This window comes from Rutilus rutilus (assembly GCF_951802725.1).
Source record: "Rutilus rutilus genome assembly, chromosome: 14".
Taxonomy (NCBI): Eukaryota; Metazoa; Chordata; class Actinopteri; order Cypriniformes; family Leuciscidae; genus Rutilus; species Rutilus rutilus.
In genome coordinates, this window is record NC_140219.1 from 3,685,019 (window position 1) to 3,702,312 (window position 17,294).

General features: G+C 37.8%; 1 protein-coding gene across 2 annotated transcripts in view; it reads left to right on the forward strand.

Annotated features, from left to right (window-relative positions):
- adad1 (adenosine deaminase domain containing 1 (testis-specific)) overlaps nt 1–17,294 on the forward strand; it is a 30,113-nt gene extending 12,819 nt beyond the window's left edge. For both annotated transcript variants that reach the window (XM_084430566.1, XM_084430567.1), the window contains exons 8-12: nt 1,351–1,521; nt 2,379–2,611; nt 8,857–9,091; nt 12,761–12,893; nt 16,864–17,294. In XM_084430566.1, the coding sequence (XP_084286692.1) occupies nt 1,351–1,521; nt 2,379–2,611; nt 8,857–9,091; nt 12,761–12,893; nt 16,864–16,977 (886 nt within the window). In that variant the 3' untranslated portion in view covers nt 16,978–17,294. The remainder of the gene's footprint in view (nt 1–1,350; nt 1,522–2,378; nt 2,612–8,856; nt 9,092–12,760; nt 12,894–16,863) is intronic.

A 17,294-nucleotide genomic window follows, 5' to 3' on the forward strand; every position in this document is an offset into this window, starting at 1 on the left:
GAGATCAACATTAGCATAACATACTGATCATATTCTATATAACATTGATTAGTTTTATGTACATTAGCTCACCTCTACATCTGCGCGTCTCTGTCGAGTTTAAGTTAGCCGCGGACGCTAGCTCTCGGCATCTCTAAAACGCCACGCTGATATTGATCTCGTTTTAGTTCTCCTTTTGTCCCAAAGTCTGCTTGCCCTGGTCCATAATGTTTGAACGAAACAACAACAGCATGAGCGTGCGCTAGACGTAACGCAGTTGTCCACGTCTGTCGCCATGGTTACTATGGCAGTACGAGCGGAAACCAGGGATAACGCGGATATTACGCCATTGACAGGCGACAAGTGAACTGGGACGAGACATTATTTAAAATGGGAATTTCTCTGAAATTAAAAATCTTTGGGAACTTTTGGGATATAGTAAGTACACAACTGCAGGAAATATATCACACTGTGCAAGTGATTTTTGGATATTTTATTACTAAAATCTTACATATTGTAGCTTTAAAGGGATAGTTCACTTTGAAATTAATTTTTGATATGTTTTAGCTTACCTCAAGGGCATCCAAGATGTAGGTGTCTTTGTTTCCGCAGTAGTTTCAATTTTGATATTTTTAGGTCAAACCGTTCTTGTCTGTCAGTCATATAATGCAGGTCTATGGTCACTGGCTCAAAACACAAGCACAGAGTCCAAATTAAAACAATTCCCCATCGTCCAAATGAAACAATTCCCCATCATAAGTACACATTGATGGCCTAAGACACGAAACGAGCGGTTTGTGTGAGAAAACGAACAGTATTTATATCGTTGTTATCTCTTGAAAACAGCACACGTCCAAATGATCTGACGGCGCGGGCGGGTATAGATATATACATAGATGTCCCCTTGGCTACGGTTTCGTTCCAATGAACTGCAGTAGCCAAGGCGACATCTAGTGTATATATCTATACCCGCCCGCGCCGTCAGATCATTTGGACGTGTGCTGTTTTCAAGAGATAACAACGATATAAATACTGTTCGTTTTCTCACACAAACCGCTCGTTTCGTGTCTTAGGCCATCAATGTGTACTTATGATGGGGAATTGTTTCATTTGGACGATGGGGAATTGTTTTAATTTGGACTCTGTGCTTGTGTTTTGAGCCAGTGACCATAGACCTGCATTATATGACTGACAGACAAGAACGGTTTGACCTAAAAATATCAAAATTGAAACTACTGCGGAAACAAAGACACCTACATCTTGGATGCCCTTGAGGTAAGCTAAAACATATCAAAAATTAATTTCAAAGTGAACTATCCCTTTAAAGCACAGATGATTGGAATTTAGAATGTCTTTTTGAATGTGCCGTAGGTTTCTGTACAGGAATCTGCTGCTGTTCTTCAGTAAGAATAGTGCTCTGGAGGAGAAGTCAGTCTTTCAGCAGGACCAGACCACCAAGCTCCTCAGCTTCAAAAACCACATCACTCTACACCTGTACCTGAGCCAGCTGCCCAAAGGAGCAGCGCAGATACCTTCTCAACTGTACACATACTCACACACATACCTTTACACAGACAGCAACATTCACTCTGTATAAATGAAGAGAGTCAGGTCTGATGAAGGCCCAGTGTCCTGCTCCTCTTTAACCCTGTAAAGCCTGACATACGAAAGACAAAATCTATAAGAAAAAGTTTGCATTTGTTTTTCGTTGAGTATCATATTTGATACATCAGGCTTTTATGGCTCATATGATATAGTGAGAATATGGAGCTCAAACTCAAACGCAATTTGGTGCAGATGCTGATATTTAAATGGCCAAAAGGTAAGATGCAATTCTGATGCTTGTAATGTAAGTGCATCTTTATAACAGTATTGCAGATACTTAAATAAAATGCATGTAAATATCAGTCGTCACGCTACATCTGACAATAATTTGTCTTGGTAAGATGATATTTAAATGTTTAGTTTTATGAACAAATCTCTAGTTTTTTTTTAAACAATGCAATACAATGATGATTGAGAGATGAACAAATAAACCTGATGATCATATTTGATACTCACATTTACACATGACTTTTCTAGAAATAAATGTATGGATAATCAAGTAAACCTAAGTTGCTTCAGTCCAGTGAATGCTCATATTTATTAATACATAGCTTAATATATTACTAACAATATAAAGGTTATTCTTTTACAGCAAAAAGACGCGAACAATACAAAAAGCTTTATAGATCATGTTGATCATTTACAGGCCTAAGAAATTTCCAAATCAAATATGAAACAGGCTTTATAGGGTTCAAATCTAACATTTTCACAAAAACAGTTCACAAAAAGAAATCAGGTATGCAAATTGTACGAATTTGTTAAACTGAATCCCAGTTGTTGTCCTTGTTTTCTAGCCGCCTCAATCCTCTGTCCATCTCTGCATGGGAGGTGAACAATCAGATCGGCCTTCATGTGGTGGTGGAAGGGAAGGTCTTCTCCAAGTTCTCCAGCTCGTATGAGCAGATGGGCTCGCATGTTGTCAGTATGTCCGCCACCGATAAGATCATGCAGTGGCAGGTGTTGGGCTTCCAGGGGGCGCTACTGAGCCACTTCATTGAGCCAGTCTACGTGAGCAGCATCTTCATTGGTAAGTTACCCCCAATTTCCACCGGCTGCGTTACGGCTCCGGCACGGCAGCGGAGTCAATAGGTTTCCATTAAAGTCAATGAGTGTATTTCCACTGAATGCGGTACAGCTGCGTTCCGACTCCGGCGATCCGCAGCCCTCCGGAGCAGATACGCAGAGCTTCTATTTTTGCCGGATGCCGGAGAGCTACGCAGCACTACAGGGCAGAATGCGCAGGACAGGAAGTCGAGCAAAAAAACAGAACAAACCAAAACAAAATAAAAGATCCGGTTAATTTTCTAAATAAAATACACCGTGATCATGGCGGATCATATTTCCCTACACTACACCTTGAAAACGTCATAATATGCCATTCCTCATAACGTTCTGTTTATAGAAACTATATATCGCGCGATCATACGTGAATTAGCGAGATCTCGTGGGTCCTCGTGACTTCAGCTGTCAGTCATGGACGCAGCCGTTCCGCAACAAATACGGACCTGGTGGGTATTGACGGACGACGGAACACGGAGCTGTCACGCAGCGGAGCCGTTCCGCAGCCGTTCCGCATCTGGTGGAAATTGGGGGTTAGAGTAAAGTCCAACGACGAACAATCCAGGCTAGTGGTTGACTGATGAATAGCCAAGGCTGATATATTGGCCGGATAATTGCCATTTTTTAATTATTGCGTCAGGCGGTTCGTTTTTCTGTTTGGCCAATACGTCGGAAGCAGGACTTTTATTTTGACAGCGACACGATCAACAAACTGAATCCTTGATTTAGGCCTAAATCTGCTTCGCTGTATCCAGTTTGCTGCTATATCGTATTCATGTCATATTCACTTGGTTCTTTATGTAAAATTACCGCTACTTGTCTTCATTTGAAAATGTATTATTCGTAGTGCTCACAGACTTAGCACTGCTTTTTTAATTTTTTTTAATTTTTTTACAATTTTCAATAATAAAGTTCAAATGGTCTTTTCCATATAATTCAATTTCAGTTTTTTATTTCTAATTTAGTAATTATGTAAAATAAATATGTGGAACAAACTGAAATAAAATGTGTTTTTATTACATTTAAATTATATAGTAATATATACCAACATAAAATATACAGTACATCTTTTATTTTATTTAATTATTATTTAATTTATAATTAGGTCAAAACAAATAACGAAATAAGAAATATGAATATTTGGGCTGTTTATGCATTAAACAAAGGGAGACTAGATGGGACCACAGGCTACTTCCCATCTTATCCCATAGACCCTAGTACCATATGGAAGTTGATCCGGTGTGGTGAACAAATGAGTCCTACTGAAGAGATGAGTCTGAGCTTAGGACCCAAGCAATCCGATTGACTCAAAGCACGTTTTATGGGTAATCGCTTTAGTGCCTGGTTACAAATCATACAAAATCACTTTATTATAGAAGTAGTTTGTACTACATTATAACGAGTCATTAATGTATTTTAACTTATACGTTTCGTATACTAGTATTTAACCGAAGCTATAGATTGTGAAATTAAACATTTCTCGTTGTTAGCTATTGTTATATTATATATCGTTGTTATATTTGAGCCTCAAACAACTACATTCTCGACTGAGAAACTCTTAAAACTACATTTCGTGACACAATAACAGTCGTATTTTGAGATTTTAAATATTAGCTATAGAATATATACAATTTACATATACAATTTAATTTAATCTTAACTTGTATATAGCAGCGGGATTTAGCATTCTACATAAAGCTACCACATAATAACACTAAAACAGCTCACGTTAGCTAGTTGTCGCGGGAACAGATTTACAGTGAGGAAAATAAGTATTTGAACACCCTGCTATTTTGCAAGTTCTCCCACTTGGAAATCATGGAGGGGTCTGAAATTGTCATCGTAGGTGCATGTCCACTGTGAGAGACATAATCTAAAAAAAAAAATCCAGAAATCACAATATATGATTTTTTAACTATTTATTTGTATGATACAGCTGCAAATAAGTATTTGAACACCTGTCTATCAGCTAGAATTCTGACCCTCAAAGACCTGTTAGTTTGCCTTTAAAATGTCCACCTCCACTCCATTTATTATTCTAAATTAGATGCACCTGTTTGAGGTCCTTAGCTGCAAAAAGACACCTGTCCACCCCATACAATCAGTAAGAATCCAACTACTAACATGGCCAAGACCAAAGAGCTGTCCAAAGACACTAGAGACAAAATTGTACACCTCCACAAGGCTGGAAAGGGCTACGGGGAAATTGCCAAGCAGCTTGGTGAAAAAAGGTCCACTGTTGGAGCAATCATTAGAAAATGGAAGAAGCTAAACATGACTGTCAATCTCCCTCGGACTGGGGCTCCATGCAAGATCTCACCTCGTGGGGTCTCAATGATCCTAAGAAAGGTGAGAAATCAGCCCAGAACTACACGGGAGGAGCTGGTCAATGACCTGAAAAGAGCTGGGACCACCGTTTCCAAGGTTACTGTTGGTAATACACTAAGACGTCATGGTTTGAAATCATGCATGGCACGGAAGGTTCCCCTGCTTAAACCAACACATGTCAAGGCCCGTCTTAAGTTTGCCAATGACCATTTGGATGATCCAGAGGAGTCATGGGAGAAAGTCATGTGGTCAGATGAGACCAAAATAGAACTTTTTGGTCATAATTCCAATAAACGTGTTTGGAGGAAGAAGAATGATGAGTACCATCCCAAGAACACCATCCCTACTGTGAAGCATGGGGGTGGTAGCATCATGCTTTGGGGGTGTTTTTCTGCATGGGACAGGGCGACTGCACTGTATTAAGGAGAGGATGACCGGGGCCATGTATTGCGAGATTTTGGGGAACAACCTCCTTCCCTCAGTTAGAGCATTGAAGATGGGTCGAGGCTGGGTCTTCCAACATGACAATGACCCGAAGCACACAGCCAGGATAACCAAGAAGTGGCTCTGTAAGAAGCATATCAAGGTTCTGGCGTGGCCTAGCCAGTCTCCAGACCTAAACCCAATAGAGAATCTTTGGAGGGAGCTCAAACTCCGTGTTTCTCAGCAACAGCCCAGAAACCTGACTGATCTAGAGAAGATCTGTGTGGAGGAGTGGGCCAAAATCCCTCCTGCAGTGTGTGCAAACCTGGTGAAAAACTACAGGAAACGTTTGACCTCTGTAATTGCAAACAAAGGCTACTGTACCAAATATTAACATTGATTTTCTCAGGTGTTCAAATACTTATTTGCAGCTGTATCATACAAATAAATAGTTAAAAAATCATACATTGTGATTTCTGGATTTTTTTTTTTAGATTATGTCTCTCACAGTGGACATGCACCTACGATGACAATTTCAGACCCCTCCATGATTTCCAAGTGGGAGAACTTGCAAAATAGCAGGGTGTTCAAATACTTATTTTCCTCACTGTAGATCAGGCATACTACTGGCATACTAATGGGGTCCTAAGCTCGGACTCATCTCTTCAACAGGACTCATTTGTTCACCACACCCGGTATATGATAAGAAACAGATGTTGCGGTATAGATTACAGTACATTCTTGCAGAAAAAGAAACCCCTTCTCTCATACTTTTTATGCTGAGACTAGCACTGAAATCTTTCAGCTGTCAGTAGATTACAATTTTTAATTGCGATTTAATCACACACTTATCATGAAATTAAGCATCACTTTTGCATCACCTCTAGTGTTGTCATGATAGCAAAATTATTGTTTCGATACCGATACCAAGTCAAGAATTGCGATTTCGATACTTTTCCTGAAAAGGGAGAAACACTCTCAAATATCATTGCTGTGCTTTATTTTAAAACCGGGACAACATTCTAATCATATAACACACTAATAAATGAACATATGAACAGCAGCTATATTAAACATTTGAACAAAATATGAAATATAAAAATATAAAAAATAAATTAGAGCAATGACATTCAAGGTAAAAAAATAATAAATTTAGCAGCATTATCTCAGTTATCATAAGAAACATAAGAGTTACCGGTAATAACTTTATCTTGATTATGAACTTTGAATAAAAATATGAACAGCGATTATATTAAACAATGTTTAATATTGTTAAACATAAATATATAGCAGCAAAGACAACGTCGGCAGTGTTGACGGCAAAATAGGCTACAGAATATTTCGTTCTGTATTGAGAGGTGCAGTATTTGAAAATCGATAATATTTTTTTAAATTACATTTGTATCTGCATTTGTGTCAAAACCTAGAGACTTTCAAACGTGAAAATGTCATTTATTAATATGTATTCGTGTCCAAATTACATTTCCCATTCTATTTTGCCTGGGAACGCTTCCAACACGCTTGCGTGTCGCGTGAAAATAGGCGTCGGTTCTATTTCTAGCATGCACGCGTTTTCCGCGTGGCTCGGGCGCGCGTGTCACGCAGGCAGTGTGCTAGCTCTAACCTGTTAACAAGGGAGCCGAAATAAAAACGGACACGCCACGCAGCTGAGACGCTCACGCCACGCATCCAGTGTGTCGCCGAACTTACAAATCTGAAACGCGGTCATTCTTAGAAGTATCGATACTAATAAATTTAAGAATCGTGACGTTTTTCATTTCCGAGAATCGCGCTACTTTTGAAGTATCGGTGCACCGTGCAACACTAATCACTAGGGGTGGGGAAAAAAATCGATTCTTAAATGAATCGCGATTCGGGACGTGGACGATTCTGAATCGATTCACAAATGTCAAAAATCGATTTTCAAAAAAAAAAAAAAATCTAATAACGTAACATTGAAGGAACGCAAAAGGCGGAACTCTGAAGCGGACGTGCAGTGCGCGGACAGTCTGTGGCGTGCACATAACAGAGACGCGCACATAACAGACGCATGATGGCTGAGCGCCAAATCCAAACGGCACCAGAGAATGTCTTCGTTAAAAGCTAACGTATGGAACATTGGCAATTTCATTGTGATCTATTTAGTTTTTTTTTTTTTTTGAAGAGCTAATTTCGGTATTGTTTAGTTTTCACATCAATATGCTGTGTAAACCGATCTGATCTGTATGCAATATGTGCAATGCCAGTCACAAAAAGTTACATTTTGACTGTAAGTTACTCTCTGCAGATGTTCATTCACTTTCTTTGCTATTTTTGATTGTGGTATAGCCTACAGCAAACATTTCAAGTCATAACTCTTTATTATTTAGTTGTGTATAAGTCAAGAGCGACTTTGTATGTTACTAATTATTCAGAATATGCATCAGAATAAGTCCACCAGCATTATTCGTTATGATAGCTTCTGGTAGCTACATAATTCTATATTTTTGAACGAAAACTGTTTGTGAATTTGCTACAGCAAAATGTTTTTTTTTTTTTTTTGTCTGAAGGATTATATTGCTCATTGGAAATTACAAGAGGATGTTGGTTAGAAGTCTATTATTAAATGCTAGAGATTCAGAATATGCTGAAGTTTGTATTAATTTACTACAAGTATGCTGCTAGTACAGGCACACATTTATTTTCCTGTTGGTTCTCAGTAATGTTGGGACATATGCTGGCAAATGTAACCTTACAGTTGACTTGCCAAATCACTTCCATTTGTTTTATTAATACAATTAATATAGGAAGTATTGGAAGTAAGTTCGTTATGGGTCATCATAAATACTTTGCTTTAAAAGTACCAAGTAAAAAATTGTTTTCAATGTTTTTGATAAAAGGCACTTCCCTGAGAATTGAACTTAATAAATGTGAAAAAGACACTTTAATGTCTCCGTTTGTCATTCTGTATTGCAAAGCAGATGAGAGTAGACCATGATCAGAAACCTGATTAGAAATCATTATGAATAAAATCGAATTGTTTTGAATCGAAAATCGATTTTGAATCGAATCGTGGCCTCAAGAATCGGAATCGAATCGAATCGTGAGATGGTAAAAGATTCCCACCCCTACTAATCACCTCACTGTTTGTCCATTGTGTCTATCTTTGTATTTATATCTTATTTTGCATTCTATATTATGTCTCTTGTCTGTTTATTTGTTTGGATACATTTATCTATTCTCATTTACCATTGTGTCTATCTTTTTCAATTGTCCCTGTTATTTATATACACTGTTTACTTCGTTTATAGTTATTCTGCAAAGTCTGAAGAGCTGCTAAACGTGTTTCGTTGTTTCTTTTAACAGTGACTAATAAAGATCTATTCTAAAGATGAACATGTGAAAAAGCATTATAGGTCCTCTTTAAAAAAAAAAAAAAAATGTAAATGCAGTGTTTGTACCTTGTATCCTTGATGTGCTCAGGTGACGGCAGCTGCAGTGACACTCGTGGTATAGAGATGGCAGTGAACCAGCGTGTTGATGGCATCACCTCAGCACTTCCCTTGTACTACTGCGTCTACCGGCCACACATCAGCCTGGTGTCCTCGGCCATGCCTCCAGACACACACCCTACCCAGAAGTCCCTTAGCCTGAACTGGAGCCACGGAGACCTTATGATGGAGATGGTCAGTGCTCTGGAGGGAAAGTCTACTGAAGAGTGAGTGTCATATGCTTCTCATGACTTTAATGCATCCAGATGCTTCTTATTGGTTATTCTCATTAGGGCTTGATATCGATTCAGATGTCCCGATTCAATTCCGATTCACAAGATTTTTGATTCGATTCAATGATTTTAGTGATTCCATTTTTCACTGGCCCCACCACAAAGTAAGTAATAAATGAATAAAATAGTTCTTGTTTTTGGTATTTTTCACACATGTATCCTTGTATTGTATAATAAATAAGGTTATGTAAACTCGCGCTAAATCGGCCCAAAGTCCGGCGTCCGACCAGCGCGGAAGGTTATCACATGTTACTGTCCTTTTCTCACGCGAAGTATTGGTTTGGTTAAATTTGTAATACATTAATCATATGTATTTACTCGTTAATTCATCTGACTCCATAAATGAAAGGTTTAATAATATCTGTGCCTCACTGAAAGTGAGCGAATGTTTGACTATTCCTTATAACCATTAAAGGAACAATGTCAAAATCAGTTAGAATAATCGCGTGTAACAATTTAATATTTCAGATATCAGAGATCAATTCCACAATCAATTCAAATATCTAGAACATGATTATACATTGGTTACACCAAAGAATCTTACCCAGCTTGTAACCTGAGATAGAGAGAGAGAAAGGGAAAGAAAGAGAAAGAGAAAGAGAGAGAGAGAGGGAGGGAGAGAGAGAGAGAGAGAGAGAGAGAGAGAGAGGGAGAGAGAGGGAGAGACCACCTATTCCATTCGTGACCAGCAAAGAAGAGCCCAGAGACCCAGAGCACACCTTCCTTTATCCCCTTGACCAGGTAACATGGGGGATGGGGGAGGCCACCCTCAAAATGGCTTCTTATTCAACAAATGATGTTTTATTAACAAGGTTCGGGAGGAGCACGTTCAGATAATTAACACAAGTGGAAAGCACTCAGCAATCAATGGTGAGAGGTATAAATACCCAGCAGTCTCACCTCATTCCATTGACAGTTTTTGCAGCATCCCTCCACCACCCCTTCTCCACACTTCTAGTACTAAACACTTACATACGGGGGGAGTACTCTGGGTTCGGGCTGAACTCCGAGCTCGGAGCCCTCCCTCCGGACAGCACGCCATATACGCATTAAACTTACCCATTTAAATTATATGTAAGTGTGAACTCGTGAAAAGGGGGGTGGCATTATCTGGACCAGTTTTCTCTAAACTTCTATAAACCTTATTTCCTTTTATTTTATCTATCTGGATAGATATCTGTACCACTCACTGTGAGACATTTCAAATGACACCAAAAACGTAACAGTCAATGATAAACATTCACATTAAACCATGTTCTTGTATGAGTTGCTCTTAGTAGTTTGTGAGAGGAAGTCAGGCCGTGTGGGGGAGGTCGAATGTTAATTAGCCATCAGGGCCTTTTGCCTCATGCAGGCCTCAACCAGTATTTTCAGTCTTACAGTTATGACACCCAAAATTTTTAGATACCAGTGAAATTTAACAATTCTTGATTCCAATTTCTATAGCAGAGCTAAAACTACTAATATAAATTTCAAAGATCATTAAAAAACAAGTAAACAGTCGTTAATAAAAAAGAACTAATAATTAAAACACCAACCCTGGGTTTTAGACACCATGAAAGTGGTTTGGCTTTTAGCAGTGTTCATCGCCATAGTAACTCGCGCTCCACGGCTAACCTGGTCCGGGTCAGGTGATGTTCCAGGTAAGAGGTTGCAAACCGAACTTGGACCAATCAGCTGTGAGCAAAGTGTCACATGTCTGATGCGATAAAGTCACTCCACCTGTTTCCACTCCAAATTAAAAGTCACTACATAGCAAATGCTTTTTAAAGACAAAATCGTCAGGCTTTTAGTATGTAATGCTTATTTAGAATAATACATTTGTATGATTTAGAGGTTATTTATGTAATTATTATACCCTTAATCTATCACACATGTACAATTTTAGTTCATCAATTATTATTAAGCAGAGTTTAAATGGATAAATATATAAAGGTAATATAAATACGCTTTGGAATCAATAAATGAAGCTATAAAAGCTTAAATTCTCTCTATACCTTTATCAACCGTATAAACTAACATCACAACTTTTACATGCACTGATATACAGTAGCGAGACTTTGTCCTCTTTCATAGACAACTATTTTCTTCTTTCTGTGTAAATTTGTTTAAATTCTTAATATTTTAATACTTTTATTTAATAAGTGAATTAATGAAGAAATTAATTTCAATGAGTTTTGAATGAGTTTCACTCTTTCTCAGCATATGATTGGCTGTTCGCTACTGATGTCACACCTAAACTCAGGATCAAAGCCTGAGTTGACAGAGAAAGTTGATGATCAGCATCACGGCCACCAACAAAGCCTGGTTGGATTGGTTTGGTTTTGTCAACTCAAAACTAATCCTGTAACCCGGAGTTTGTTCAACTAGCATCATGGTACAGACCCCAGGCCTAAATGACAATTGTTGTTCTTGCTTTCTATGCACTGAAAAAAAAAAAAAAAAAAAACTGGCTTTTGCTCACTGTTGCAAAACTTCTCAACAGTACTTCAGTGTTTTCTCCAAATGCTCATCGAAGTGGTTATTTGTGCCATTTGTAATGCATTATTAGACACACAAAAAACTCATTTACTATCAGACGGCTGCTTGAAATGCTCATGTACACTTTGTATGCTCTGAAAAATGCTAAATTAAAAGGGAATCTTAAGGGAATAAGCAGACAGGACAAAACATATGAAATGTCAAAACAGATTTGTGCATTATTGTGAATTCATTCTGTAATGTCATCAAAAATAACAGCAATAATGCTTGGATGAAGAGAAAAATCCGTCTGGAAACTTTCAGATACTGAAAGCACTCTTTGATATAAGACACTCATTGTTTATTACTTGTACAGTGATATGTGCCTTTATTCTTCTTTATCATTGCCTATGTTTTGAGGCTGTATTTAGATTTTTTTTTTTATTATTAATAACTATTACAGTATTAATTTTGTCATTAAAAAAAGTGTAAATAAAATGGTTGCCTATGAAGTTAAACTTATTCATTAGTTTGAATCAAGAATCGTGTTGAATCGGAGGGGTCTTTTAAATCGGATCTTTTTTTTTTAATTTTTATATTGTTATCTGAGGTCAACTTATGACGTTCGCTTGGTTTTTACATTCAAAAACATCAAAATGAATAAGTAATAGGCTATTTTCTACCCTGGTTTTGAGCCTAGCTCCGGTTTTTATGGGCGTGTCCCGCATTGAAGTCTTGGAAGTAAACGCCCACTGCTATGATTGGATAACAGTTTTGCATATTATAATGAGTTTCATGTAATGTGCGAATCGGTGGGCGGGGCTAAACAGGAAGTGTTGAAGTAGGCGTTGATCTTCTACGGAGGCGGGGTTTGATACCCTTTGACCTCATAGATCCCCACTTAAACCTGTCGTTCGCTGTGCCTGGTGCCGATAAAAGCTTTTATTGGACTAACAAGGAAGTTTTCAGTTCTGAAACTTACAGGATATTCTTATTGTATGATGACCTCTTATATGTCAAAAGCTCAAGGAAAATTTGATTTCTCAGTTCATCACCGCTTTAAATCGGATGGAATCGTGAGTTGCCTAAAGATTCCCATCCCATAGCGCTAATAAAAATAAAACATCTGTGTGTTTGTTCCAGCTCTCCGTTTAAGAGCAGTCCAGCCTTGGCCAGCCGTCTTTGCAAGGCAGCGATGCTGAGTCGATTTAATCTGGTAGCTAAAGAAGCCCAGAGAGAGGAGCTGCTCACCGCTGTCACGTACAGGGAGGCCAAGGTACTGCACTCTTTCTTATTTACATTCAGCTATAGCTCTGCATGATTTGGAGGGGGGAATCGAATTGCAATTTTTTTTATGATTTTATTGCAAAATAAAATGTTTTATTTATTTATTTTTTGTTTTTTTAAGTTCCTAATTTATTGAATTGGTCTTAAATAACCATAGGTTTTATCCAATGTGAGGAAACGAACCATGATTTACATAAGCAAAAACTGACATGCAAATGTTCTTATGCGTACGCCGACTGAAGAGTGTGCGCACAAACATTTTGCTGCTCATATACCAGTAATGTAATGATTTCAACATCATTTAGGAAAACGTTAAGATAAATAGGCAGTCACAACATGCATTACTATAATTATATGCATAAAGGAGCAGCAAATCTGCTTTTTAATAATTACCGAAATGAATTCATTTATATGTAAATAATAATATATGCATACACATACAAACATTCAAAAAACAGCTGAAAACCCATCTCTTCCGTGAGCACTTAACTTCATAAAAAAATAAATAAAAAATAAACCTTTCCCTTTAAAACCTCACTTATCGGGCTTATGCTACTCTGAATAATGCCTCTGAATAATTCTTGCGTTGTTGTTGTTTTTGCCTCTTCATGATGACTCGCTTAATCTAGTCCTAATTTGTAAGTCGCTTTGGATAAAAGCGTCTGTAAAATGACTAAATGTACACTTTTTAAAGAAACCGGGCTACGTTTTTAGAGAGCGCGCTTGGATTTTCTCGACATTGATGTTGAGAGTCGTAATTCTGAACCATAAAGTTGTGGTTATTCTGTAGGTGTTGATGTGCTTGAACATGTTGCATTTGAATTTAAGGTCACCTACGATTTATAATAATAATTATAATATATTTTATTCATAATACGCTTTTCTCACACCCAAAGCTCTAATAATAATTGTAAAGAGAGACGCATGTATGAACGTTTTTGTTCATTCGAACGCTTGTATAAATTGTTCATTGTTATACTCTTGTAAGTTCACGTTTAGGATCATTATATGCACAGCTTTATAAATAACGCCCCAGCTTTGCTGTGCTTGTTTGTAGGGCTGCACAATTTGGCCTATAAATTTACTATAATAATTATTATTATTATCATGAGCTGCTCGTGTAAATGAACACAGTGCTGGGCTTCACTCTGACACACAGCGCATACAGATTTATTTAATTAATCACAGACATAACCGGTAATAGGAAATATATTGTGATACCCTGCTGTTTAAAATAATACAATTTCTCATTTTATTAGTGCCGGGAATGACAGTGTTTTAATATGAGCCGTATTTCCTGCATTGTGTTCAGCGTGTCAAAGTTTTTGTCGTCTTAAATGAGCTGGTATGTTAATATATCCACGTAGCGCAGCACTGCTTTAAGTTATTGACACTTTACAGCAATAAAGAAGTAAATGCGTACATGAGTAAACGGGACGTGCTTGATGTTAACACAGATTTAAGCGTGGCAAGCCATGTGTAGTATTTCTTACAAACATTAAGAGAAATACAGTGCAAGAAAGGTCTAAACTACTCTTTCTTATACTGAATTTCTCCTCATGTTTATAATTTGCATGTTTCTTCTTATTTTTAAAGCCCAAGTCAAAATAAAATAATGTTGTTAAATAAGATTTTGATCGTATCGTCTGTTGTTTTAGGTTTTTGCTGTTGTATTGGTGTCAATATATTCTAGTCGAGTATCGTATCAAAGCCATAATTTTGGTATTGTGACATCACTAAGCCATATCGCAATTTCAGTATTATTTAGATTAGGGGTGGAACGGTACACAGAAGTCACGGTTCGGTTCAGACATCACGGTTCGGTACGAGTTCGGTACGATGGAGGGAAAAGCAAAACAAAAATGCAGAAGGCTTGTGCATGTCTCAGTCTGTACCACCAAAGGAAAATGAATTACTTAAGCCTTGTATTTTTTAAATAAGTTTTATTAAAGGAGAAGTTCACTTTTAAAAAAACTTTTGCTGATAATTTACTCACCCCCATGTCATCCAAGATGTCCATGTCTTTCTTTCTTCAGTCGAAATTCCAATGGGACCCAAACGGTTCAAGGTCCAGATGACAGTTTCAGTGCAGCTTCAAAGGTCTTTAAACGATACCAGACGATGAATAAGGGTCTTATCTAGCGAAACGATCGGTCATTTAAAAAATAAATAAAAAAGTTTAAGTTTTATAAGCACAAATGTTCGCCTTGCTCTGTTCTGTGATGCGCGTTCGTGACGTCACGTAATACGCAATTACGTTGAAAAGGTCACGCTTGAAAAATGTTCTTTTTGGCTTTTTAATATTAAAACACCCAGGATACGCACACGAATGGGCATTTTAAACGTTAAACTGACACAAATACATTTTAAAATGTATATGGTCCTCCTCCCGCACATTTGTAAACACATCAAACTTGACCTTTTCAATGTAATTGCGTATTACGTGACGTCACGAACGCGCATCACAGAACAGAGCAAGGCGAACATTTGTGCTTATAAAACTTAAACTTTTTTATTTATTTTTGAAATGACCGATCGTTTCGCTAGATAAGACCCTTATTCATCGTCTGGTATCGTTTAAAGACCTTTGAAGCTGCACTGAAACTGTCATTTGGACCTTGAACCGTTTGGGTCCCATTAGAATCCATAATATGGGGAAAAATCCTGGAATGTTTTCATCAAAAACCTTAATTTCTTTTCGACTGAAGAAAGAAAGACATGGACATCTTGGATGACATGGGGGTGAGTAAATTATCAGCAAAAGTTTTTTTAAAAGTGAACTTCTCCTTTAATAAAGTAAAGGCATAGAACCAGTTTATTTGTAGTGCACTGACAATAGTTTTATATAATTCGTTTATTAATTAAATTAATAAAAAGACAAAAAGACCTTGCGATATGTTTGGTAATTGTACCTGAATGGATTAAAAATTAATTTGCTACATTTCAGATTAATATATTTGTTTTCCTTAAAACAATTAACATTTTTTAATTAACAGTAACATAAACACTTTGCAGTTTGAATGATGTCCTGTATAAACAAAATGACGGAGTACGTTTTTATGTTTCCACTGTTCGATCGCGCCCACGCCACACACACACACACACACACACGCGCACACAAATATAAGTAAACACTTTGTGACTTTTCGATCGCGCCCGCGACCCTCCCTTGATTTATTTCTCTCTCTCTCTCTCTCTCTCTCTCTCTCTCTCTCTCTCTCTCTCTCTCTCTCTCTCTCTCACTCACTCACTCACTCACTCACTCACTCACTCACTCACTCACTCACACACACACACACACACACACACACACACACACACACACACACACACACACACACACACACACACACACACACACACACACACACACACACACACACACACACACACACACACACACACACACACACACACACACACACAACATATTCCTATAGACATTCCAGCATTGCCGCCTTTACATCGCAGCCTGCTTCAGAGCTAAGCGGAGCTAAGGCGGGGCTACAGATTAGGTATCCGTGTCCCTAAAGAACCCGCGTATCTAACAGTAGTTACGCATTACATTAATTCATTTGCACGCAAGTTTTATTTATTTTTATACCGTGTATTCTCCGTGTAAATTTATGCACCGAACCGTGACACCCGTACCGTTTCGGTTCAATACGAATACATGTACCGTTCCATCCCTAATTTAGATTAATCATGCAGTCCTACATTAAGATAAAGCCAGCTCAAAACGACATAACCACATGGGAACCCAGAACACCCTAGCAACACCCTGGAAACCACTCTGGCGAATTATTCTTATTCTTATTATTCTTATTTTTTATTTTTTTGCATGCAATTACTGACAAAAAAATCAAGTCACTTTTATTAGTTGTCCAGCTTTAAAAATAATTCTTCTAAATGGCTTGCTGCTTTAATATTGATCATCTCGTTCTTTATTGAACGTCAAGATGATGGCAAAGCCGTACCAGGAAGCAAAGAGTGTGTTGAAGTCTTACCTGGAAAGGAAGGGCTACGGCCAGTGGGTGGAGAAGCCGCCGATCAGCGACCATTTCTCTGTGTGAGAACCCACCGACAGATGCCATGAGCCACTGCAATATCATGTATGAATATGTTTAAAATGCATGCTGAATTACTTTGTGGTTTGCATGTTTGTTTTGTTCAAATTTGTTGTATAACGATGCAGCAAGAGGCACTTACAGACAACAGATGTACATTGGTTATTGGACTGGGGAAAACGTACTGGATTTGAAGTTTATTTACACAAGTGCAAAGACATAAACTACAGTTCAAGACAGATAATAGTGTAAAATTGTAACAAAAGGGGATGTTCTGTTTGTTTTCAAGGTAAATGAAAATAATAAAAATTGTTTGGACTTTC